The sequence below is a fragment of the Pimephales promelas genome, chromosome 11 (genome assembly GCF_988280905.1).
Source record: "Pimephales promelas chromosome 11, fPimPro1.hap1.1, whole genome shotgun sequence".
NCBI lineage: Eukaryota > Metazoa > Chordata > Actinopteri > Cypriniformes > Leuciscidae > Pimephales > Pimephales promelas.
In genome coordinates, this window is record NC_142779.1 from 20,321,072 (window position 1) to 20,347,256 (window position 26,185).

The 26,185-nt window shown below is 37.8% G+C and overlaps 2 protein-coding genes across 3 annotated transcripts in view; one reads left to right on the forward strand and one right to left on the reverse strand.

The window, feature by feature from the left end:
- slx4ip (SLX4 interacting protein) overlaps positions 1-15,754 on the reverse strand; it is a 44,145-nt gene extending 28,391 nt beyond the window's left edge. The window contains exons 1-4 of the mRNA XM_039653273.2: positions 15,502-15,754; positions 15,320-15,358; positions 6,836-6,925; positions 6,388-6,514 (exon numbers count right to left, since the gene is read on the reverse strand). Coding sequence (XP_039509207.2) covers positions 6,388-6,514; positions 6,836-6,925; positions 15,320-15,346 — 244 coding nt within the window. The 5' untranslated portion in view covers positions 15,347-15,358; positions 15,502-15,754. The remainder of the gene's footprint in view (positions 1-6,387; positions 6,515-6,835; positions 6,926-15,319; positions 15,359-15,501) is intronic.
- A 248-nt stretch (positions 15,755-16,002) lies between these two features.
- mkks (MKKS centrosomal shuttling protein) lies at positions 16,003-24,975 on the forward strand. Of its 2 annotated transcripts, XM_039653177.2 has the most exons (5): positions 16,003-16,056; positions 16,696-17,681; positions 18,709-18,890; positions 22,010-22,120; positions 24,513-24,975. In XM_039653177.2, exons 2-5 carry the CDS (start codon positions 16,697-16,699, stop codon positions 24,924-24,926), a joined length of 1,692 nt encoding a protein of 563 aa, XP_039509111.2. In that variant the 5' UTR covers positions 16,003-16,056; position 16,696; the 3' UTR covers positions 24,927-24,975. The 2 variants fall into 2 exon arrangements, with proteins under 2 accessions (XP_039509111.2, XP_039509110.2); XM_039653176.2 differs by having other exon boundaries at positions 16,010-17,681.
- Positions 24,976-26,185: the final 1,210 nt, after the last annotated feature.

Genomic DNA, 26,185 nt, shown 5'->3' on the forward strand with positions numbered 1-26,185 from the left:
CCATAGACCCATTCATTCTGCACTCGCCTGCGATCACCTCTAGTGTAATTCTAATGGAACTGCAACCAAGATAATACACAACTGGGCTAATAGGAAGTGCCAAGGCTCTCCGTTAGACGGGCTCTAACCGCACTCGGTCGGACCCGTTTCGGACCCATTCGCATGCGGTATGCGAATCTCCATAGGAAATGAATGACTTCCGGTCGTTTCGGAGTCCTATCGGAGTCAGTCGTGCCAGTGTGAAGGCGGCATTAACATGTCTTTGCCGAAAAAAAAAAAAAAACACTAATCATGAAAGACACTTATTTCGACATATGTATGTTTTAGAAAAAACAGTAAAGAATTGTAATATTGGTGAGAACTATGATATCGATGGATCCTTAGAAAGTACAGATATATTTGTACATGATTTAAAAGAAAAATTAGGTTCACATGCCAAAAACCTGTCACGTTTTCATCAAGCTGATATAAAAAGGAGTGGTGCACATTGAACGATGACAGTACTTTAACAATTATCGGACAAACATACTTGGATTTCGGTTCCTGGTATGTTATACAACAATGTTGTTTATAAATGCCAGTGGTGATTTCATGCGTAACCACATAATTGTGTTACAAGAAAATGGAGTCATCAGAGTCCCGATGTTTAGTCGGTCAAAATCCTTGCTAGTTTCCAAATTTGATCCACAAATTCACACAAAATCAATTTCATAAAAATTAGTTACATTCCAAACTGAAAGAATGCAAAGTGAGTCATTCATTAAGTTCTCAAATGTGTGTATAATTGCTTGAAATGGATGAAACTGGATTGAACTCTCTTGCAGGATATTGATCTTTCAATTTATGGGTTTTCCCAGAAAAAAAAAAATACTCCTGGAATAATGAGGTCAGAGAAAGTTAGGAAAAAGAAAACAAGCATCTCTTCTGCTGTAACTCTAGCAATGAAAGACACTGAGTTGATTAAGCTGCATCTTTAAAAAAAATTTAAATAAAAGTTAATTGGCAGAAACTTTGAGCAACAATCCAATTAGCTCATTTTGAATCTGTAGCATCAGATATTAGGTTAAAGCACTTGAAACGTAGTAGCAAACAAACTCTGGATGACAAACATAGTCATGCAGGGGCTGCAGTGATTTCTTTCTTCGGAATAGGGATTCATCGGGAAAAAAAATACATTTGCCTTGCATACATATACCGTTCATCTCACTCCAAAAAGCATTATTTCTAAATAAGGGGGAAAAGTCAGAAAGGAACCTTACTTTTGCCCTTTTCAGGGCAGAAATGCTTTAACAAATGGCTACATAAAACATTGCAATCCGCTGTCTTCCAGCAAAAAAACATTTTCTTGGTTAGTGTGCCAAGAGTCCGGCTCGTGCTTCCACCAAGCCAAGACATTTGGTGGGAAAAGTTCCCCCTTTCCCGCCCTCTCCAAAGCATAAATAAATCAACTCACTATGAGCTAATGGGGAAGCATGAGGTAGCCAGTCAGAGAGAAGCTACAAGGGCTGACATTTGAAAAATGGCCTTTGCAGCTGAGAGCAGAGCAGACTGCTCAGGAAATGTGTCGGCATGTGACACGCTCGCTGGATGTGATAAATGTGACATGCACGTTCAAACAACCACACAGAGTTGACAATAGACACATCTAAGCTGAGATTGAACACAAAACGGCATGCTTGATGCATGCATGATGAAACCATGTCGGCTAACACATACAAGAGAGGGAAAAGAATCTCTAGTGCATAAGTGAGTTCACACAAAAGGATCTGGGGAGAGTTAATAGCTGTTGATAGCCGACAGCTGGAGCGGTCACATGTTCTGTGACTGGGAAAAATCGCAGAGCTCTTTGGGTACATTTCCAACTGCCTGTAAGTCTCGCGAAGTGGACTTTTTGAAATTTTGGGAAATTTTTATTGGAATTACAAACCAGAGTGTGTATGCTCAGTCCAGCAGACTCTGCAAACAATAAAGGAATCAAGGATACACTGATTGTCACTGCCATACGTATTATAAATTAACCAAATCACATGTAGGCTAAAAATATTTATCATTAAATGTTGGGGTTGAGCATAACCAATTATATTAATTTACTATAATTCAAATCTATAATTATACAAACAAAAAAGGTTTTTTATAAATAAAACATGTATATTTTATATACATTCAATAATCAAGTCATCACTAATAGATTGAGTAAAAAAAAATATATATAGGCCAATATAGAGCATATATTTAGCGAAAAAGTTAATTTCTCTGGCGAACTAACAAACTGTGGACACTGAATGACTTGCCTGAGGTAAATGACATATTGCTACCTAGGATGTTGTTTATAAGCTGATTTTACTGATGTCTTTCTACCGTTGAAACACTAATTGAGCGGTTACACAAGATATGTTTCAGAAAGTTGTACTGTATCTTTCAACATACCATAAGATGTTCATTCATGTTAATTAGGAAGAGAATCACATTCCACACATGCAGCTGTGCCTTTATAGTGATGTTATGACACATTAATGAGCGTAAAAATTGCATTTATTTTTTGAATTTCGTGAGAAAATGGAACACACACACACACATATATATATATATATATATGTATATATATAAATTAATGGTGGGCATAGATTTTTTTTAATCTAGATTAATCTAACTGTAATCTTGGAATTAATCTAGATTAATCTAGATTAAAATGGCTCATTTGAATTCTACCTAAGGCATTCAGAATGTGTAGGCTACCCAAATAAAGAACATCGCAGGTAGTTTGTAAGATGGAAAGGGGCGAAGCTAGACTCTCAGTACAGTGGGTGGACCTTCATCATGGGGCTCGAAATCTCTGCTACCAAGTCATTTTAAAATTAAAACCATAAAAAAAAACTTAAAATATCTGATGAATGCATATGTAATAATGTGTCACTTGTTGAGCCAAGTAAGCTTATGTTAAATAAAACACAAAGGGCCCGGCGCTGTTGCTATTTTCCCAACGGGATAAATGCCTCTTGCGCCTGGTGCAAATCTGTAGATGGGACAAACCCACCCAAATTAGCTTCGGTTAAACATGCATATAATAACTTGGGTAAATGTGTAAGTTTTATGCCTATTTTTCCCATCATCATGGACACAACAATGATTTCCCTCATGTTTATATATTTTTTCTTATAATAATGTATAATTTGCAAAAAGTAAAATGCATCTGTGTAGATGAGAGAATCATCTACGATGTATGCGCGTTGTTCACTCTCTGTATTATGGCCAAGCAGGCGCGCTTAAAATAGCAAATGAATGTATGCGCAACGCGCCACTGACTTTAGACCAGGTTTTTTCTGGTCATTGGCGCAATTGTTCTGGAACTGCAAAATAGCACCAGGGATTGTTTGCGCCGACACACGCCTCCTTTTTGCGCCAACCCGCCCAGGGAGCGCAAGTTCATTTCCTATTTACCAACGTGCGTCTGTGGAGGAAAAAAACCCGCTTTGCGCGCATGCAAAATAGGAATGATAAATGCGTCAGTGTATAAAGTCATTTGCGCCGGCTGCAAGATAGAGCCCAAAGACCATCTATTTCTTTTCCTTTTAATGCACCCGATTTATATTTTCTCTCCATTTTCGAAATTATTCTCTACATTATACATTCACACCATACTCCTGAGGCAAGTAGGCCTACCTTATGCGTGGTGTTTTGGTTCATGAAGACGAGCTTCAGTTCACGTGTCGGCGCCTCTGTGTCAGGATTATCTATTGTCTAATATATTCTTATTTATTAAATCCAGGCAATTGGTTGATGAAACATTGATTAAAATTAAGATACAATTATTATAAAACGAAATTCACCTTAATGAAAGGCTTTGTGTTTTTTGTTTGATGTGAAAGTTCTAAAGCAGTTTTTCAGTGCCGCTTTCAGAGTGGTCATGTCCGTAACGGGGAACGGTCACGTAACATTGTTTTTGCCTCATAAATGTGTACACGAAAAATTACATAAAATGAATATTTTATGTTCTATGGAGAGCCAACCCTTCTTCATCCGGTGGGTAGTATTACTTTTTGTACCTTTGCCACCAAAAAGTATTTTTTTTGTGTGTGTGTGTGTCACGTCAGTTACGGATGTGTATTTCCCTCATATTAAATATAAAATGCATAGATTGATATTTTCCTGGATAAACAGACGTTTCAATATATTTATAGTAGTAAATGCCCCTTACAGTGCAATTTGGCTACATGAAAATATCAAGGTGAAAGTCATCATAGCTTGCGTAGTATAGACCCAGCTCCCAACCCAACTCTGAGAATAGATTAACGACGATATTTTTTTTAATCGCCCGATAAGAGTCTCACGTTAACGCCGATAATGGCCCACTACTAATATAAAAACATTAAATATACATTCTTCATAAAAAATACTTCATATCTGCTGAGTGGGCACCCTCACATGTGTATGTTGCACTAGAAAAGAAGATCAGCTGGTTAGTGTTTGACCTCAACATTGAGCATGTGACCCTTGCATTTATTTCCCAGTCACAGTTCAGCTCCATTTCCTGCCAGAGGCCTAAAATATACTTTTAAGCTTCAAGGTTTATGGACATAAGTGAAGGAGACAGCCTGTCCTTGCACACACACCCTGTGAGTGCATTTCCTCATTTGTTATGCTTATCTGTCAGAGATAATGAGTCAGTCTTTCTGACATATTAGACAATAACCCTGTTCTCACCTGGACCAAGGGTGAGACATTGCATTTCTCACAGCTGTTTATATACACAGTGAGCAGTGATTCATGATATGCTCTTCAGATCTGAAATCATTCTCTAATGAGAGGTATGGATGGACACCATGTCATGAGAGATAGTTGAGGCAAGTCAATCTTTATCTGGAAAACCAGCTACTGACAGACAGATCCTTAAACCCCTAAGAGCTAATGCCAGACTATAAAGATTCTGCCTCCTTGCTTTTTTTTTTATCTTGTTGTCTGACTTATCTCACAGCAGCAAGAGGAGAGTAAAACAAGCAAAACTGCATGTAATACTAGCACTGAACAACAAGAACATAGAAAGATGAGCACCTCTGCAGTGGTGCAGCCAGTCTTTGATGGGCCGTGAGAGGGGCAGCAACATCTAAAGAGGAGAAATTTTTTTTTTTTATGAGCTTAACTGCCCTGTAATCTACCTCTCTCAGCAGGACTTGGCCCATGCAGTGAGTCAGCCTTTTACAGTCTTTAAGTGCTACCTGTGTAGAAAGAACCGCCTCCCTTAAGGCCCCAATACACATCAAGCGAAATCGAAGAATGAATGGGAGTGATGTCATTTCAAACTAAATCTGGCTAAAACAAAGTTAGTTTGGACAAAGTTTCAGTGGTTTAAAATAGCTTTCTTCTTTTGTATACATTTAAAGTTAGTTTTTCTTTCTTGCTGGCATGCAGGTATGACCTAGATTTCTCCACTTTGTTTTAAAGGGCCCATATCATGCAAAATCCACTTTTTTAGCCCTTAAATGCATTTTGTTGTATATTTGGAGTGTTTATAAGTACAGAAAAGATTAAATTATTCTCTTACAGGTGTTTCGTTTATATCTTTATATTCTGTTTTGGTCATATTTTTCAGGCTGTTCAGATTTTTCTGTTCTCGATGACGTTTTTTGAACAATTACGTCACAGTATTTGCAGCGGAACTGACAAATAAGGACATTGACTACCGGCCCAACAATCCGCCATTATTATTTCTCGCTCCGATTTTTTAGTCCAAGCTCAATGATGCAGAAGTTACGAGAGGGGAAGTAGTGACCCTAAGCACTTCAAGGATTCCAACTTCAACAACCTCCGCCAGTATAAAGACGTGTTTGCTGATCGACTTCGTCTGAATGAGGGAGACATGTCTCATGTTTATGAAGGAGAGACCATTTCTAAAGTAGGTGTGAGGGAAAGATACAGGTCTTTACCTGCACCTTCATTACAGGTAATTATATATTTCAATAGCCTATAGCAAATTGTCAAATATTCAGGTGTAACATACCTTGACAGGTACGTTCATAATTGTATTGGAATATGACAGTGGTAGTTGTGGTTGAGATAGGTACAAAAAAGTAGAGATTAAATCAATAAACATGATTAGACATTGCTGAACATGAGGAATGTGTTTGTATGTCACCATCTTCTGAACACATGCCAATGGCGTAACTAAAGAATGCCGTTAAATATCAAACATTGCTAAACAAACAGCAACAACTCTAAAATGTGTGTTACAGTCATGTTTAGTGCAGAAATATGACCAAAATATCTTGGCTCTGTTGCTAAATCTAGTGAGCTGTCTTTCTGTATACTGCTTAAATGCCTTCTAAGGTGAAATCCAAATTGAAAAGAAACCTCTTTTTGGACGTTTTGGAACAGAGTGCATGTGTGCTGTACCTTCAAGACAGAGTGGAGCAGTCAGGGTGAAATCTTTCCTCTGTTTGGGCTGGATCTTCTGGTATCTAGCCTCTTGAAACTGCCTCACCCTCGGCTCCAATGCATCTCTTATCAGTGAACCGACTTCCTGTAAATACAAACAGATAAGTGTTTGCGTACATATTTGAAATCTTGATAAAGACAAACCTCCCAAGGTGACATTTGTCATAAAACTTTTATATGGAGCTCAAATTTAACTAGAAGTGCTGCATGTAGCGTTAAACCTGGGAGGGAAAATCATTCAACGCCTTTCGGCTGTGTGGGCCAACCAAAACATTTCTTATAAAGGCAGGAGGAGGATGGGGGGGATCCCCAAGTATAGCTCCAAATTCCAGATTTCTGCAGTATCAGCCAATTAAAGTGTACGAAGACAATCACAAACAAACAAAACACACCCTAATTCCCGTACCTTCCTGTGCTCGGCAGAGAACCAGCTGGTATTGTCTTCTTTGCCTGAGGGTAGTATGTGAAGATCCACTAGCACAGCGAAATTCCCACACTTTGAGAGAGAAAGAGAAAAAGATGGGGGTCTTAAATACAACAAAAAGTCATCACTGAGCAGATTAAATGACACCTTTAAATCCATAGCTGAAGGCAAGTCACACCATCCTCTTCCGTTGTCTTTGTGCATCTGCTTCCCCCCCCCCCCCCTCTCTGCCAACCACGTTTACAAGCTTTGTAAACGCACCTCATTAGCATCATGTCAGTAACCAGATACACTTGAACTCAGAGACGATGGTGTTAAAACTAAAGACGTACAGAGGACTGACACAGCAAAGGATTTGCAGGCTTTGCTAAAGGATGACCTCGCTAACCTGCTAGTTTATGGAAATGTGACGAGAAGAGGGCCAGATTCAGGGAGGCTCCAGACCTTCGTCCAAAGAGTGGAATTATTGGAGCGCTACGTCAGCACGTCAGGGACAATAAGTCACGGCGAAGTAGGAGAGCCAGAGCAGTCGCGGCCGTTTAAGCACTTGTTACATCTCCACTCCACACTGGCCTGATTATGTTTTACACATGAGCGCAAGAACGAGCCAGTCACTGTGCTCCGGTCCACTCACACAGGCCTTTCCTGGACCACCCGCAAGAGGACGAAGAGGAGCCGGCGCTGAAGCATGTCAACACCTGAGCTCAAAGCTAGATGTGGCCGCATTGATGCTGGTGGGACGCAAGCTTGACAGACAATAGGAGAAACGAGCTGATGACATCAGAGGAGAGCAGACAGAAAGAAATTCCCCTTTTCAAGACACAGTCCAGAACACATTCTGAGCACTACCAGAGTGCCTGATAAAAAATAAAGATAGAACACGAATGAGCGAGTGTGTTTTAGTGGGCCCGGGAGAGGAGCTAAAGTGGCTTGGGCCAGGCGGTAATACTCTAGGTCCGTGTTTCTCCGAGGCCAGCAGGGAAAGGATGACGTGAGAACGTGAATTAGAAGGGTGTGTTGGGTAAAGCCCATTGTTTAGCAAGCACCGCTCTATGGCTACACTAGTTTTCTCTCTCTCTCTCTTTACATCTTTGTCTCTTTCTCACTCATCACATAAGCAATGATTTATGCCTCCCCATACCGGTGGAATCTACAGCGACTAAGTAAATAAAAACTTCTCCAGCATTCTCGTTTGGCTTCTAACCTACAAATTCATCTCCAGTCAAGCAGGATTACTGCACATTATTAGCACACAGACAGGCCAAATCGTGCTGCCAAATAGCTTTGTTTTTGACATGAAAGCATATTTTCCTCTAATTGCTGCTTTGTGTACATGAGGGTTAGTTTGATGGTGGCTGTGTTGAACTTAAGGGACAGGCTGCCCCCTTGTGTCAGACTATGGAAGTGTGTTTTTCTAAAGATAAGCACCAATATAGAGGTGGTGGTGACATGAGACAACTCTGTTAGGATCTGTGTCAAGGTTGTGTTTAGTTCCATTGATATCCTTACAGATACATTCATTCCAATATCCGTGATAAATCTCATCTGATGCAGCCTTGAAGTCAAGTCAATCCTTTGTGGTCAAGCGGGGACAAAAGCTAAAAGAAGAAACAGAGGAATCTTTATGTATGCATGTGGAGGATCCTTTAGAAAACACTGGGCGGCTTTCTCCTCACGTCTTTGTGCTGTGCCCATTCTGCAACTGACCAGTGGTTTCGGCTGACTGCCTTGCACAATTACCGTGGCGTGGGAAAGCATAGGAGGGAATGGACAGGGACTGTCAATCAGGCGGTGAAAAGGAGCTTGGCTTCCATGATCCCATAATGCATCTTCTTACGCTGCCTCTGGAACTGCCGCACTAATCGCATGCTGCTCTGTTTTTCTCCACTTTCTTTTTGAAATCCAAAATATGCCATTACAGAAGACTGTAGGAATGTTCCCAGTGTTTGAGAAGCATGTTCGCTCAGCTTTTCCAGGCCCTGTGTGACTATGGGACAGAGAGAAATCATAAAAATGGATTTACCTAATATGGGGGTCTGTCTTTAAATATGAGGCAATTTGACATACAGTGATTGGAAAGAATAATGAGGTTCGGCTTGTGAAAGGATTAGTGTCATTGGTAGTAATGAGATAGTTCTCCCAAAACTCCCAAAAATCATGTCATCATTTACTTTACCCTCATGTTGTTTTAAATCTGCATGCATTTCTTCCTTCTATGGAGCACAAAAAGCTCATTGGCTTTCATTGCATGGGACAGAAACAGATCTTTTCAATTGTGCATGAACTATCCTTTAACACCTGTTTGATTGGATGAAAGGCCACATTTAACAATTGTACTGTTTGCATAAATAGAAGCAAGTTAAACACTGTTGAATTACCAAGCTATGAAAGAACCCAGAAGATTTGGACTCATATTTATTTTGTGAGAAATCTAAAAATAGTTCTTAGGCAAAATTTCACAATAACAAATAATACAGCCATCCAAAAGTCTTTTATTATGCCCGTTAACAAGAAACTCCTTGGCTGTATTTGCAGAGAATGGTTTTAAAACATAAATTTTGCAAGCTACTTTTGTAACGGTTTTGTTGAATGCCTTAAAGAAAAGTCTTTCATGGGGGAAAGATCCTGCCAGAAAACAGCTGAACCAAGAGGTGATCTCTGAACTAAGCCGCTAGCTTGCTACACAACCTCTGTTAAACAATCCCTTGGCAGATACATTCAATTTCTCTGTTTGCCGAGTAACAAATCCTTCACTATTGTTCAATGACAGTCTTGACAGCTCTGTGTCACATTCTAGAGGAAGAATGATACTGTCTATACCGGGAAATCTTTTGCAGATATTATCTTATTGTATATAGGGCTTGAGGCAAAGAAGAGCTTTTTCTTTTTCTACATCCCTTCATTTGTTGATCCTCGTTGAATACACCTGAGGTTTTTTGTAGGTCAATAACCTCCTGATTAAACTCGTTCTTACCTTTCACTCTTTATCAGATCAGCATGGCCTGCCAAAAAAACACTACAAAAGCCCTGAAACCAAACAAACAGTAAAACAGAACAGTACCAAATCAGTCCCTACCGCTCTGACCGAAGACACAGAGACATTAAGCTGTGCCATTTTCTACTCCCAATCACTAAGAAAACACACGAGGCAAGCCGGGTTGCTTTCGGCTTTTTGGACTCCTGGCTCTGCTCTGCATCACTTGCAGTTCCCAAGATGCTCCTGTGTTACCTTCTCTTATCAGTTTCACCCTCCCTAACTGAGATTTCTCCTGGTGTCGGGCAGTGGGCCCAGAAGCGTTTGTGCAGCAGTTGCCTGTTCGCCACCACACATCCCTGCCCTTTTACCACTGCTATCGCTGCTGTGAGAACCAGACCCCCTTTCTCTGCACTTAGCTCCAGGGCTAACATTAACCAGCCACAGATGTTTATGCTGGGAGAGAGAAAGAGAGAATGAGAGACAGAGGGCAGCAGAAGCAGTCTCACTCAATAAAACTCCCCCCTCTGTCTAGCTCCGTCTTTGTCTTTGTAAGAGCATTGCAGGTCGACGAACAGTCTCCGGAGCCTAAGGGAACTCTTCAGATCTATGGGTGTTGCCTGTTAAAAGTTTAAATCTTTGGTCTTGACTTGCTGATTTTGATTGGCGTGAGTCACCAGACATTCCTTCAAGAGGGTCAACATTAGCGTTGTCAGCAGGAGAGCCATGAGGCACAAACAAGTTTAACTAGATTTTTGCATGCAAAACTCAGCACACTGATGCTAGTGTGATCCGGGTTGCTGCTATGTGGTTGCTAAAGCCTAGTTCACACTAAAAATGGTAAATGGACTTCATAGGCCACCAAAGCACTTTACAGTTTGCCTCACATTCAACCATTCATACACTCTTTCATACACCGACGGCGGTGTCAGCCATGCAAGGCGCCATCCAGCTCGTCGGGAGCAGCTGGGGTTAGGTGTCTTGCTCATGGACACCTCGACACTTGGTCAGGTGGAACCGAGGATTGAACCACCAACCTTTCGGTTCGTAGACAACCCACATGAACCACTGAGCCACTGCCGCCACTACATGATTTTAAGCCCGATTTGCAAATCGTTGAGCTCGCCGACAGGTCAGGGTGTTATCGCGTGCAAATCGAGGGAGATTAGCGGGCGATGAACGCTCGCCAATCTGTTAGTATGAAAGAGCCAACAACGCATCAAAGACACTCGCAGACATGTCGCCGAGCCCAGAAAAATATTTAGCATGCTAGATAGATATCCAAAGCTGTCATACGACTTAATATCAGAGATGTCATGAGCTACAGCCAATCAGAGCAAGGCATGGGTTGAGGTCACCCGGTAAATCTTATTTTTTCTTTTTTTGCATTTTTTCTCAGCGCAAATCATCACGCAAACAGTTTGAAGCACTAGTTTCTGTCTGACGTCCATATTCACGTGTTGTGTTCTTCGTCTTCTTCACTGGGTATTGGTTTTATCGCGTGATTTTTCGTGACAAAACATGGTTTGTAGACAAGATAGAATCGTTGGGTGACAGAGTTGTTGTCAACTTGTTTAGTGCATTACCTCCTGTTGCGGATCAATCACATTGTGTCATGTGGTGTGAACAGATCAACAACTTCAACACTCCTGATTTCACAGTAGTGTGAACCGCATAGTTCAGCCGACGTTTTAAAATCAAGCAGTGTGAACTTGGCTTAAGGTGTTCTGTGGTGGTTACTTACTGGCTCAAGGAAAAATTGCCTACCCCCAGCTCTCTAAGATATTCTCTAGATATGGCTCTCCTTCAGTGAAGATCTATGGCAATTGACATAGCAGCACACCTCTCTTCAATAACCCAAAGGATTTGAGACATCATTCAAATTCGCAGCGTATCAAATCTAATGTGGGATGAGTTATGAGCTTAAAGTCCCTGTAAAGTCAAAATTAAGTATGTGTTCGTTTGTCACACCACAGAAAAATGTGTTATTAGCCACCCAGCCAAATTCGAATGATAAAAAAAGCCGGCAAAATCTTGAAAAAATGAGCCGTTTTCTCTGCACTCAAATGCTGGGGGCGTGTCCGCTGGCTGCGCAGAAACCACGCCCACTAGCGGGAAAGCTGTCGACGGTGATATTAGGTGATACTTTCGGGACAGGAGGATGAACGCTGAGGCGGCGGGAGATAGTCGGTTCGGCCCCGTTCACCAGTAACAGCGGATTATCAGTGAATCCCAGTTGTCTTTGAGGAAAGTTTATAAAACGATCCTGTGCAAAAAGATCACTACAGAGGCGGGTGTTGGTGGTGATCCTCAGTGATTGAGTGGTGAATGCGAATGTGCTCTATTGTTAGGGGAGAGATCAGCCTCAGTGGCCTCAGTGCGTCATCAAGTAGGGTCGTGTCCACGAGCTCAGGGGCTCCAGTGCGTCATCGAGCCCTGTTTTAGCCCCACCCAAAAAATCCGTAAAATAGCAATGGTGAAAAACTGTTTAACGTTTTTTTAGCAATATATTTATAACATTTATAATGTGTTTAGAATTTTTTTGTAGAATTGTCTTTACAGGGACTTAAATATAGCAGCAGGGCTAAAACGGTCAAAGGGTGTCTAAATTATTTTAAATCTACACTGCAAAAAAAAAAATCCTGTTAAAATTTACAGTAAATAAATAAACAAATGACTCTTACAAACAAATTTTTAACTTTTATAATATTCTATCTTAATTTTATTACTCACTCAGCCAGTAAATCGTTCAGTGAGATTCATGAGTTCTGAATTAGGATATTGTAAAAACAAAAACATTAAAATAAATGTAAAAAAAAAAAAAAATCAGCAATTCTGTCTTTTTTCTACCTCCAAAAATATCTGTCTAATTAAAGGTGTTTTGTTGTTTGTTTGTTTTTAATCCAAATGTGTATTATAAGCAAAAAGTCCCTAATGTTTTTTTTTGTTTTTGTTTTTTGGTCTGGAGCTGGTTCTTAGGGTCAGGGGATTTGAAAACCTTAACACAAACCACTAATAAATCAGCATGATTATGACTAAGCTGGCTGTTATTTCTAAGGACTCTGAGGTGCTCTGTGAGTTAATCTCTGGATGTAAGCACACCTGAATTGAGTTTTTTTTTTTTTTTATAAGGACACAACCCAGAAGCAAAATTCCAACTGCAAGAACAGGCAGGAATATCACCCAGTAAAGCTCTACAAACAATTGAACAATATCGGAAAGATCCAAAGACTTCTAGTAAAAAGGAAGTATTGAGGAAAAAAAAAAAACATTCCTCCACTTCTTTACACTGTGGTTTTTAGAATAAATGCTGCTAAACTACCAACATTAAGCTGGTGAATCTAAACATCTGTGGAAACATCAAAACAAACTGAAATATTTCTTGGACATTTCCAAAAAAACGACATGAATCCTAAATCCTCCCATGTCTGTTAAGCTGCATCCATCCCATTTTTCCCTCTGCGTTTCAGAAATGACAACATATTTCCTTGATCCGATGACAGTAACAGGATGCTTGGAGGTCGAAGTGTGTGGTCTGTATCTATCAGGGAAGTCGACCTAGCACATAAACCAGAGCCAAGACATCTGTCATACAACCCTGCACTCAATGTTCATACTCAAAAACAAAGAGCTCTCCCATTATCTCCTGCACCAAATGGGTATAACAGCAGAGTGGCAGGTCTTGTGTAAATATTCAGTGTCTTCTGAGGCGTTAAGTCAGGGCCTCGACTTGAAGCACGAGTCAATTTACATGGGTGTATCTCATCTCCAACATTAACTGCAGCACACCGTGGAAACATGACATTCAACTTAATGTTGCTGTGTCAGGATGTTCAAACAATCAATCAACCAATCTGGCTTATAAAAGTCATTTTATAATGTAAAAATAAAATCAGATTTTCTACAGATTTGTTTGTACTTATAGTTTTCTTAAAGGGACAGTTCACCCAAGAACTACATTTTGTCATTATCTACTCAACCTCAAGTCGTTCCAAACCTGTATGACTTTTTTATGCAAAATCAATGATTCTTTCATTTTGTAGAAAATTTTTCTTTAAAAAAAAAATCTTCTTTTTTTGTGTTCCACAGAGAAAACAAGACATGCGGGTTTGGAACGGCATGAGGCTAAAAATTCGGAGGGAATTTTCTTTTTTCTTTTTATAAACCATCCCATTCACCTGGGATAGAAAATAATACAGTATTGTAATATCTTGACACAGGTCATATGCTCACCTACAGAGCCTACTCGAGTTTAGCTGAGATCTGGGCCAGTTGATGGTATTGCCTCCCCGATTTAAATGTCTCCCTGTGGTCACAGTGTTGGGCATGACAGTTCCTTTCTCAGGGAGAGCAACATATATAACAGTATCATTATGTGCAGACTGGGAGGGTGAAGTTGGTGAGTGGTGCTCTCCCACAATGAAAAACAGAAAGACAGGAGAAATGATGAGTGAGAACGACAGAAAGAGAGAAATATGCAGCCAAAGTCTGGCACTAAACACGGATGTGTGTGATCCAGAGCAGCGTCCAGGAACTCGAGTTAAAGCCTTCACTATATGAAACATCAACAAAGACAGAGACCCAGGGCTTTTCTAGCACTTAATAGAAACATCTGACATGCATTAGCACTGACATTCATTGACATTCATCTGGCATGAAGATGAATAGACAGGGCCGGTCCAGCATGATCTGTGCTGCCGAGAAACACGGCCCGAGGAGACATTCAGCTGGATAGATGCATGCATGATTATAAACATCAAACTAATGTATTGTAAAAGAAAGTGACTTAGGTGGTATGGAAAATATAATACATTGTGATGCTATGTTGAAATCTGGATATTTTTTTTTGTAGCATGGTTTGTCACAAACATGTAATGAGCACACACAAAGTACATGAAATGTATGCTTAATCATATATGTATTATGTTTTGTGTGTTGTTAATTGTTTTTTGTGATTGTAATTGCGAGACCAAAGACCAATTTTCAGCCAAGGCTGAACAATAAAGGATTACTTACTTACTTACTTAATACATTCAGACAGCTGCATGCTGATAGCATTCATTTGCTGAAGCAACTACCCCCTCTAGTGTTTAGAAATTAAGTTTTTCAACAGCTCTGAATTTTAAGTTGATCTTGAGTTTCTATAAATCCCTTTAGGTTTCTTATAATACGGAAGCCCATTTCTACCACATAAGAAAACAAATCATGCTTTGGTAAATCACAAATAAGAAATTGAATTTGAATTAAGTCATTATTGTGACTTAAGTACAGTACATTATTGTGACAGCTAAAAGTACAAATATACTAAGTGTATATTAACACTAATATCTTATTAGTGTTAATATCTGACCCAATAATTATGATTTATTAGGTCATAATTATGATGACAAGCTTGAAAATCTAAAAATCATATTTAATCACACTAGAAACGATAACGTGTACACAAAATACTGCAGAAATGACCAAAAGATTATATAAATACTTCTACATACCTTAACCACAAATTTAGAGGACTGCATTCTGATGAACCACTGCAAAAAATGAAAGAGAACGCGCTAAACAACCACAAACAACAAAGAAACTGGTCAAAATATCCATATCTATGAAACTTAAATAATTTCTCGTGCTGAGAACAAACAGTTATGAAAGCAAATCAGTCGAATGAAATACTCACGTGTTTGTGACAGAAGCAGTTCGTTGGATAGAGCTGAAGAAAAGCCCAAATAAAAACACAAAGCAGGAATGGAGGTAAAAGAGCGCTCACCTACTTTTCTTAAAACATTCTGGGTCATTTAGATATATTTGCCAATATAAAATTAATATTTGTAATTAAAATAAGTCAAAAACAACGATAAAATAACGGTAATAAAAGAAGCTTGAATCAGTTTCTCCCGCCGATGGTTTGAAACAACTCGCCCTGTCATGTTAGGACCCCAGCGAGTACAGTTGTCATAGAGACGCAGTCGAATATAGGCGGCTACATAATTTGCCGGACAGTCATAATCGTTATTTGTAAATTGCGAAATATCCATGATGTTATATATCTTAACAAAATTATAATTCTGCAATGAATATGTAATGTTGGCGATGTAAAAGCGAATGGTTGTTTTATTGGTTTCTGTTGTTAAATCGTTTTTAACTGGCATGTTTGGTGACCACATAAGAGCATGTGTTGCACTGTTGTAAGCGGTTGTAAGACGTAAACACAATCTGCTGCTTGGCTCTTGTCGTACGGTTTGGTTTTTCTTTCTTTATTTCTTATGTTTTGGTTAGTTCGTTGAACAATAAGCTTAATTTTGGGGAATGTAATTTTCGAGCCTCGTAAAGTAAATTGTACACGTCTCCTCGCGTTTTATAAGCTATTGGGTTTATTTTTAAGACAAATCAGCAACAAGAGTTGCCATATGAAAGAATTCTATAATGCCATCAAGTTATTTAGTAGGTTGTTGACGTAAAATACTTGCTTAACTCAAAACAGCATGTCACTAATTGTTTTATGACCTCATATCATTTGTCTACGCACTATACGTTACACCAATGATAAAATAATTGTAATAAATAAATAATATATAATATAATAAATTAATTAGTCACGCCGCAGGGCCATTTAAAATGGACTATTAAAGGTAAAAAAAAGGTCGAGAAACTAAGAGAAACGTATATTTTCTCATGTATGCTTTAATATACTTGTTAACCTAAAATCATGATGTTGGTTTAAATCAAAGATGTTATGCTACTACAATATTTATCAATCATTACATAAAATCATAATATTGTACTATTACACATGTGATCTAATAATTTGTTAATACAAAGCAACTGACCTGTATCGAAAACCCTCTGTGAATTTCTTTGAATGAAACCACAGTATGTCTCGCATTTGTAAGAAGAAACCTGCTGTGTGCACAGATGAACCACTTTCCCACAGTAACATCTGCCAAAAGATAGCTCTCTTGAGAAATATCTTCAGTACCGCCTATGGACCTACTGGCAGACTGAAACAAATACACAACAATGTTGGGGGCCACGTCTTGACCACTTCAACCTCTACAGCGCTTCTCAAGCGAGTAGATATGTCTGAGCCGCTTCTCAAACTAATCTCAACTTCTGTTCAACATCACACCACACGTTACAGTGACTGTGGGCTGTTTATGGGGATTTTCATGCTGAGACTTATTGAAAATACTCAAAAATATAACCTAAGAACAGTTGCTGCAGCCAAGTCATACAAACATATTGTGGAGAAATGCAACCTGTATCTTAAAGGAGACTCTTGTGGTTGTAAGGTCTCAGTAGACTTCAGCAGCTGTGACTCACTTGTTGCCCTGGCCCGGAGCATGATCACCAGCAAACCAACCTGCATGTTGGATAGCAGGGAGACACAGCATATCAGTTCACTGATCGCACAGGCCTTTCTGTATTCAATTCCTTGCGACTCCCCTGATGTGGCCTGCTTTGGAAGGACAGTTACCATCGGCATTGAGGGCCAATCGGTAAGCGATTCTTCTGTTTTCCCTGGACTGCTGGTGGATGTCCCTGAGATGCTTCAACCTGCCGATCTTAAGAGACTGGGATCTGGTCCATTTAAAGTGGTGGTTTTCAGTGCATCACTGTCAGGTGATATGTCTGAGGTTGGAGATGTAACATTGGAGGTCCATAGGGGAGTGGACCTAGAGCTTGATCTCCTTCAGCAGCTCCTCAAGCTTGGGGAACAAGTTGTTAAGGACAAAGTGAGCTTATTTGCTTGTCAGAAAGTAGTACATCCAGTCCTTCAGCACTACTTGAGGGAACATGGAGTGGTGGTGATAGAGAGGCTTGGACTTGTCCTGATGGAGCCATTTATCCAGATATCAGGTAGATATTTTAGAATATTTATAGAATTGCATTTTTAGCTGTTTTCTAAATTGTTTAATATAGTTATTAAGTTGTAATTTCAGCTCTGTCTGTATATTTAAAAACGAGTTATTCAATGAAATTTTTTTTTTTTTATGGAAATACATAATAATCATTTTCAAGTACATGTTAAAAATGCATTTTAATACTAATTTCTTAGGAAAATAAGCACAATTTCAACTTGGTGGTTGTAACTTGGTGTTAATATATCTATCTATAATATATATATTAAGCACCACACATGTTTTCAACAATAAGACATTTTCCTTGAGCACCAAATCATCATATTAGAATGATTTCTGAAGGATCATGTGACACTGAAGACTGGAGTAATGATGCTGAAAATTCAGCTTTGCCATCATAGACATAAATTACATTGTAAAAAAATATAATAAAAATAGAAAATAGCTATTTTAAAATGTAATGATATTTCACAGTATTACTGCTGAGTATGTATTTACTTATGATTGTTATTATTTAAAGTCATGACTTATTTAAATTATTTATAGGTTATAACCAGTGTTGGGTAAGTTACTTTAAACAATTACTTATCTACTAGCTACTAATTACATCTTCAACAGTGTAATTATATTACTGTACTAATTACTCTCCTAAAACTATTGCATTACAAATCCAATTGAACAATACAAGGATAGACATGAAACTGCTCTTTTTATTCTTTAAAAATAAATATACAAATTGCATAAATTATTATCGAACTGGCCAAAGTATTTAAAGTGATATGGCTAAATTAAAAACATACATTTTATAATTAGACATAAAATTTTGATGTTAAATCCACTATTGTTTGATATAAAATTGTGGTATGTACTGTATTTAATGCAATTACTTAGTAACGAGTTACAACCAACAATGGTTATATTATATATAGGCTTATGCATCATTATAACATCATTGTGCAATACAATAGTACAGAAAAGAAATGTCAGTCGACATTCTTAGATGCTTCATTTTATTTTAATTTCAGGTGCTCAGGCTGTTGCTTCTCCTTGCTCTCCAGTCCCGGCTGAAGCTTACGGGCTGGTTGGAGGATTCTGTTTCCAGTCATGTGGATCCAGAGAGCTGCTCCATCTTCTTCCTTCTAAAGATGCTGCAATTAGCACCTTGGTACTTTGCCACAGAAATGAAACTATGCTTGAAGAACTGAAGGTTCGTCCAACATGTTAAAGTCAAGATTTTTATGTTATTTTAATTATTTTAATTTAAATGCTCAAATAACAGTTTTTATTCCAATTAATTTAAATACACAGTTTGAAACGATTCAACAAATTGAATCAAACTAATGAAAACATCTGTCTTAGATGTGTTTAAAAACATCTCTTTTAATGCTCTCATTATCCCAAGTCATGAGACAAAAAAAGATCTTTAGGAAACATAATGGCCAATTAAAATCTGCATTAAAATCATCACAATATTCACAATGTGCATTTTTATATCGGCAGTCAAATCATCACAGATATTTTTTTTATTATTCTTTGTTTGTTTGAATAGGGACAGATACAAAAAAAAAATAGATTATTACATAAAGAACAATCCAATGTCTGTATCACAGTGTTTATTCGCGACACTTGTCCCTAGAAGGGATTTTAACAATTAAGATAATAAAGGAGTAAAAACAATTACAGTTAGTGAATACAATAAAATGCCCAGAAACTAGTTAGCACCAATAAAAATGAGTAAATAAACACATTCACTCAAACTCACACAGATGCACACCTCACATACAAATGGATATACATTTCAGATGGCATGATCACACTGCTGTGGCTGTATGAACCAGGCTTTTGTTAGTTTTGAGATGGTGAACAGTTTAGTTAAAGTCTTTATATTTGTAGGAAGCCAGTTCCACAGATTGGCTCCTTTCACAGAAAAAAAAAATATTTGGGGCAAAAGATGTTTTTAAAAAATGGAACTTTTCAGTCTCCAAGTCTAGCAGCTCTTGTTGATCTGGAGGGTTCCAGCCTGTTCACAAATGTACAAATGGAGCTTTTCCATTACCAGTACCAGCTCGACTCAGCTCGCTTTTCACTCCGTTTTCCATTGCAGACAGCACCGCCACAAATAGTACCCGGTCGTCATAGCGACGCCTTTCGTTCCTCATTGCCCCATCAAGCTCTGGCTGGATCTACTCTTCGGAAGCCAAACAAAGGAAAGTCTGCACCTCCTCATTTGACCACGGCGTATTACTCCAATTCGCCATAATAAAAGTAGTAAGTTTAGTAACTATCTCTGGCCAAACTATTTAAAAATGGCAGGGATATTCTGGACACTCCATCTGGCAGGTGCAATGATGAAGTGTGAATGGTGACGATTCGCTGACCAATCAGGAGTCGGCATTGTTTTCATGTCACATTTTTCTATCGCCTCAGCTCGCCTTTGCTCGTTCAGAACCTCGCCGGAGGTGATACAAAAAAAAAGTACCCGAAAGCAGGTAGGCTACAGGTATAACTTTTACACAGTGGAAAACCAAACAAAGGCGAGCTGAGTCGAGTCGAGCTGGTACTGTGTAGTGGAAAAGTCCAGTTAAACATTTAAAAATAAACATTTTCATTTTTTTACATATGTAAGCAATAAGGTACGAGAGGCTGTGCTGTATCGTGAATAAGTAACGGCTGAAGGGCGTTGTTAGGCACGACGCGAAGCGGTCATTGCCGTGTTTTATCGTGAATAAAGCACAGCTCTTGACCAATCAGAATCAAGGATTGGAACTAACCGTTTTATAAAAACACATAAAGCACATCTTAGTTAACAGAAGCTCAAACTGTGTGTGTCATGTGCAAGAACAAACCTCATTGGTTCTTGCACTTGCACGCACATTTGAGCTTCCGAAACTGCCTGAATCAAATGGATTACTTTTATGTCATTCAATAAATAGACAGAAATAATAGGCGAATATTAAAAATATCTTTATTTGTTTCTAAAGATGAATGAAAGTCTTATGGGTTTAGTCCGACATATAGGCCTTGGTTAGGTTGATGACAGAATTTTCAATTTTGACTAAACTATCAATTTGAGTTTCTGTCTCGTCTGGTCCTTCTTTTTCATATTTGATTTTCTTTTTTCTTTTCCTTATCCATGTTATGTTGTTTTATGTGAAACTTACTGCTATTTGTATTAACAAATAACGTGTCCATCCATGCCAGCAATAGAATTTTATAACAGCAAAACCTGTCCCGGGGGTGAAACCTCCATTACCTAAGAGAACCGTTTAAGGGATTATATGCAACATCCTTAAGTCATTCCCTTAGCTGAGGGCCTTAAGTCTCATACTTAAGGGACAAACTTAAAGGTGCTTTATGCAACCGGGCACTTGCTCACATTATCCGCTATAATTCATTCCAAAGGTGTTCTTTTGGGTTGAGGTAGAGCTCAGTCAAGTTCCTCCACACCAAACTCGCTCATCCATGTCTTTATGGACTTTGCTTTGTGCATTGGTGCGCAGTCATGTTGGAACAGGAAGGGGCCATCCCAAAACTGTTCCCACAAAGTTGGGAGCATGTAATTTTCCAAAATGTCTTGGTATGCTGGAGCATTAAGAGTTCCTTTCACTGGAACTAAGGCCCAACCCCTGAAAAACAACCCCACACCATAATCCCTCCTCCACCAAATTTTACACTCGACCATGGAAAGAGCTTCATTCCGTGAGACACTCTACGCAGTTCTTGAGCTAATCTGAAGGCCACACAAAGTTTGGAGGTCTATTGCTATTGATTCTGCAGTAAGTTGGCGACTTCTTTGCACTATGCGCCTCAGCATGCGCTGACCGTGCTCTGTGGTTTTATAGGACCTACCTCTTCGTGACTGAGTTGCTGTTGCTTCCAATTGCTTCTACTTTGTTATAATACTACTAGCATTTGACCGTGGAATATTTAGTTGGCAGGAAAAATTGACAAATGTTTGTAGAAGCAGTCTGCATGCCTATGTGCTTGATTTTATACAACTATAGAGTGATTGGAACATCTGAATTCAATTATTTGGAGGGATGTCCCAATACTTTTAGAAATGTAGTGTATTTTATGAAGGTTCAATCTATTGCCCCGCTCTACTAATAATCCCTGATTGTGCCGTACAATTCTGTCAGGTTTATTTTGGGTGCAATATTCCCTCTCTCCAAACTATTTATTTTGTTCCTTGTATTTTAAAGTTCCAGTTTTACAAATGATTTGTTCTAGATTTACTGGACTCACATTTATTTATTCAAACTTATTGCATAAATCCCCTCTTTCACTTTTCTCATATGATGAACATTTGTTTAATTTGTTGGACAGATGACATGCCAGAGAGCAGAACATGTGTTGCGACTGACTCTGAGGGAGCCCTACGCCCTGCTTGGAGGAGGCTGCACAGAGACACTGCTGGCCACCCACATCACACACATGGTATTCTGTTCCACTGAGTTACACGTCACATTCAGTTGCATTTCTACAATATTAATTACTAGATGACTAAGTTTTGCTAGTCAAAATGGTATGAAAAGATGCATCTATTATGCATTTCTTGACTGTGAATTAGGGCTGGGCGAAATGACGATGTATATTGTTACCACGGTATAAAATGTCTATCAAGATATAGCTATATTGTCTATATTGCAAAATGTAAATATATATGCCACTCTTAGATTGTGCTCGATGTTAAAAAGTGTTAAGCAGAATAAGCAGTACAAAAAACAAATGCGATGCTCGCCCTGACTGACACGCTGCGTAAACGTGTGCGCAGAAAGCCATGTCTCTTGATAAGCAATCCCAAATTTCACGTCTTATTGTGCTTGAATGGTCAAATGCACACGCTATAATGTCAAAATGCCCATCATGTAGAGTATTCATGTAAACACAGCTGGTTATGTCTCCAGTGAAAGTAAAGTTGGGTGTAAATTGAATGTGTATTAGTATAATGAATTTTATAATAACAGAAGAAACTTGTTTTTAATAACAGAAATGACATAAAATAATTTTAAAAAATGACTATATCGTGAAATAAAAATCCTCATATCATGAAATAAGAATTTGATCATATCGTCTATACATTCATACTGTGAATTATGTAACTAAATTTATTCTACTTTAAATTCTACTTTTTTTAGCAAAATAAAATAGAGAGAAGATGATACATTGGTGTGAACATACAAAAATAAATAAATACAATTATAAGTACAGAGTTTACAGACATTTACCACTTTTCTTTGTTAATTCTGAGGCCATGCTGGTCAAACTGGTTATTTAGTGGTAAATCTACTCATACCTACTTAAAATGTCCACAAGGGGAGCTGTGAGCAACCAAATTTTCTCAACTTTTTTCTATTATTTTTTTTTTTTAATGAATTCAATGCCTTGAGAACAAGAGTTATTATATATTCATATTATCACATTAACATTAGCTGCCAGGAAATGAAAAACAAAAAGATTTACATAAAATTTAAAGTCAGTTTTAAAATGTAAAAATTTTGGTTTGCATTGAGCCCACTGCTTTTCAATCATATTTTTGGTTTTGCTTTTCACTGATTTTCCTAACAAAAATAAATAACTCCATAATATGTTGTTCTTTACAAATTGTCATTCTTAGTATAAAAAAAAGCACGCCACACAGATTTATACCATACACTTAAGTTTTCTACTATTAAAGGTTTCTAAATCTTTCCAAAATAATCTTGAGTACATACAGTGAAAAAAACGTATGCAAAATAGTTTATTTCTCTAGGGCACAAAATTCACTGGTATATGAAGCATAAATCTTTCCAAAACATGAGTAAGTATTTCGTAAGACACTTCCTTAATTATTGTTATTGACAGAATTTGTTTGGCAATTTCCATGCTTTGACCCAAGAGATATTACCAAATAAAGCAGACCAAAAGAATCTTACTGCAGGAAAAGACACGGAACAAAGAGCATTTCTTAAATCCTTATTGCTACATTTTTGTTTTAAAACATTAACATTATCAATAAAAATGTTACCACAAAGATCACCCATGTTGATTTCCACTCAATTGGAGTTATTTAACAGTAACATCACACTCTTTGGAATCGCCTCAAGAACAATAGCAAACTCTCTTGGTTTAACTGATAATTGAAATTTTTGTAGTATTTCAGTATATGATAACTGATATCCATTGGAATTAAACAACTGTCTTACTAATATAGTCATTACAATAAAAAAAATATAGTACTATATATATATATATATCATACTTCATTGAACCAAGTATAATTGTAGTGATTTGTGTTTTAATAGTACGTCTTTTTTATTCTATATGAAATAATTGTGTGGTGAAAAAAAGTTGCTTATACACCAATTTCCATGCTAGCAGGGCTTGTCTGTGAAAACTGGCCAATTAACAGGAATTTTTCATCAGAAAAATTGCATTTCAACAAAAAGTCTATGCCTCCAAGAGTATTAAATCTATAAATAGGAAATGCATTGCAAAGACTTTCTCTAATCTTCAAAAACTCTAACATACATTTAACACACGCATATCGAAAACGTGAATTTTTTAAAGCTGTTATGTTTATTTTATTTTGTAAAGACTTGTTTCTAGCAAGTTACTAGATAAGAATGTTTCGGGAGTGAGTGTATGTAATTTACACTGTAAAACAAAAATGTCCAAGTATCGTCAACTTAGGTTTACCACAGATTTTATTTTACTCATAAATTGAAGAACCTCATTATAAAAACACATAGGAAAATGTCAAGGGTGATCAAGGTTTTGACTCTATTGGTGTGTGCCCTGTAATTTCTGCTTGCTGCTATATTAAATGTTTTGTCATTTTACTTTACAGAATCAGTCCACAGCCACAACAACAGCTGCAGCTCTGGGAGTCTCTCACTCTGAGTTTCTCATGGCAGTCAAGGTATTCTGCAGCTCTCTGCACACTGTGGCTCTTTCCTTAGAGCATGACGGGCAGGACTGTCTCATTGACCTGACATATGCTCACCGATGGGTCCCAGATATCTACCCCCAAACCAGTGCTAGGCAAACTTGTGGCTGTGGTCTGGTGGAAGACAGATCCGACTTGGAGAAGACCCCACTAAATACAGCGTGCCACACTTTCTCTCCTGTTCTCCTGGAAAACACTGACAATCAGCCCAGAATATTAGACTCGTTTTCTGGCAAGCTCAATGCTTTGAATGTGGCGGTCGAGATGGCTAATTTTGTTCTTGATGTAAAATATATAATAAAGGATATCAATTGAATTATGATGAATGAACTAAATAAAGATTCTAGGTTTGATATATTATACAATCAAATGTTTTTTTTCCGAGACTTAATTATTCTTCATAACTCCATAAAGTTAAAGTACACATTAAATATACATTAGACCTCCAAAACCAAAATATGAAGAACACAGAGAGTTATAAGTCTTTTTTGATGCTTCTAGTGTCAGTGACCTGCATTTTTAAAAAAATATTCAAACGGAATATTTAAATAGACTTAAAACTATTTATATTTTTGGCACGTCTTACTTCTTCTGGAAGATTATTCCAGAGACGAGGAGCATAGAGGCTAAAATCAGTATCACCAAATCTTTTACTTCTACTGTGTGGTACTGTTAAAATTAAAGAATCCGATGTTATGAGAGTCCTTACAAGTACATAAACTCAAACTGTAAGCATTTTTAAAAGATAGTCTGGAGCAATTCCATGCAGTGCCTTATTAACTAATAAAAGGTTTTTAAAATCAACACGAAAACTAACAAGTAAGCATTATTCAATGTAATGATTTTAGTATAGATTTTAGTACTAAGAAGTACTTGGGTGTGGCAAAAAGTCCTGCTTCATCTTTATTGTGCCTTTGGTAGTGTAAAGCCTGGCTCGATCGGCCCGAATTCCGACATCCGATCAGCGGGTGAAGGTCTCTGCGTGCTACTGTTTTCGTGTGGAAAAATATTTTTGATTAAATGAACCATTACCATTTCTCATGTATATGAAATAATATTAAAGTCATTTAGAATAATCAAATCTAAGAATATATTATATCAGGTAAATTTATCATTCCAATTTCATGATCAGTTCAAAGAGATAATCAATACAAAACATCAAATACTCTGGAATAAAGAGAAGACAAACCCGACATGAAGCTGAGAGGCTCATCTGAAGTACAGAAAAGGGCCCTTATCTCTAGTTGCATTTCATTATATAGACAGACCTCATTTCATATGTAAAAATAAGTTCAGTGGAAATTTTTTTTTTTTTTTTTTTTTTTTTAATTTATTTCAGGCAATGGCACAAAAGTACAAGGCAGACAAAATGTTTGTTAAGTCATACAGTGCAAAAAGAAACAAGAAACAAACAAAAAAACAACAACAAAAAACAAACAAAAAAAAACAAAAAAACAACAACAAACAAAACAAATCGAATTCTACCTGAAAGGAAGTGGGAAGAAGAAAACTTATTTAATCCCACCCCAGTTCACCACTTGGTGATTAATACATTAAGCTTCATGTTTACTTTG

Excerpts from the sequence above, each read along its gene's own strand:
- mkks (XM_039653177.2), top strand. The coding sequence starts at position 16,697 with ATGTCTCGCATTTGTAAGAAGAAACCTGCTGTGTGCACAGATGAACCA. Across the intron at positions 17,682-18,708 it reads GCCATTTATCCAGATATCAG|GTGCTCAGGCTGTTGCTTCT; the intron begins GTAGATATTTTA and ends TTTTAATTTCAG. Across the intron at positions 18,891-22,009 it reads CTATGCTTGAAGAACTGAAG|ATGACATGCCAGAGAGCAGA; the intron begins GTTCGTCCAACA and ends TTTGTTGGACAG.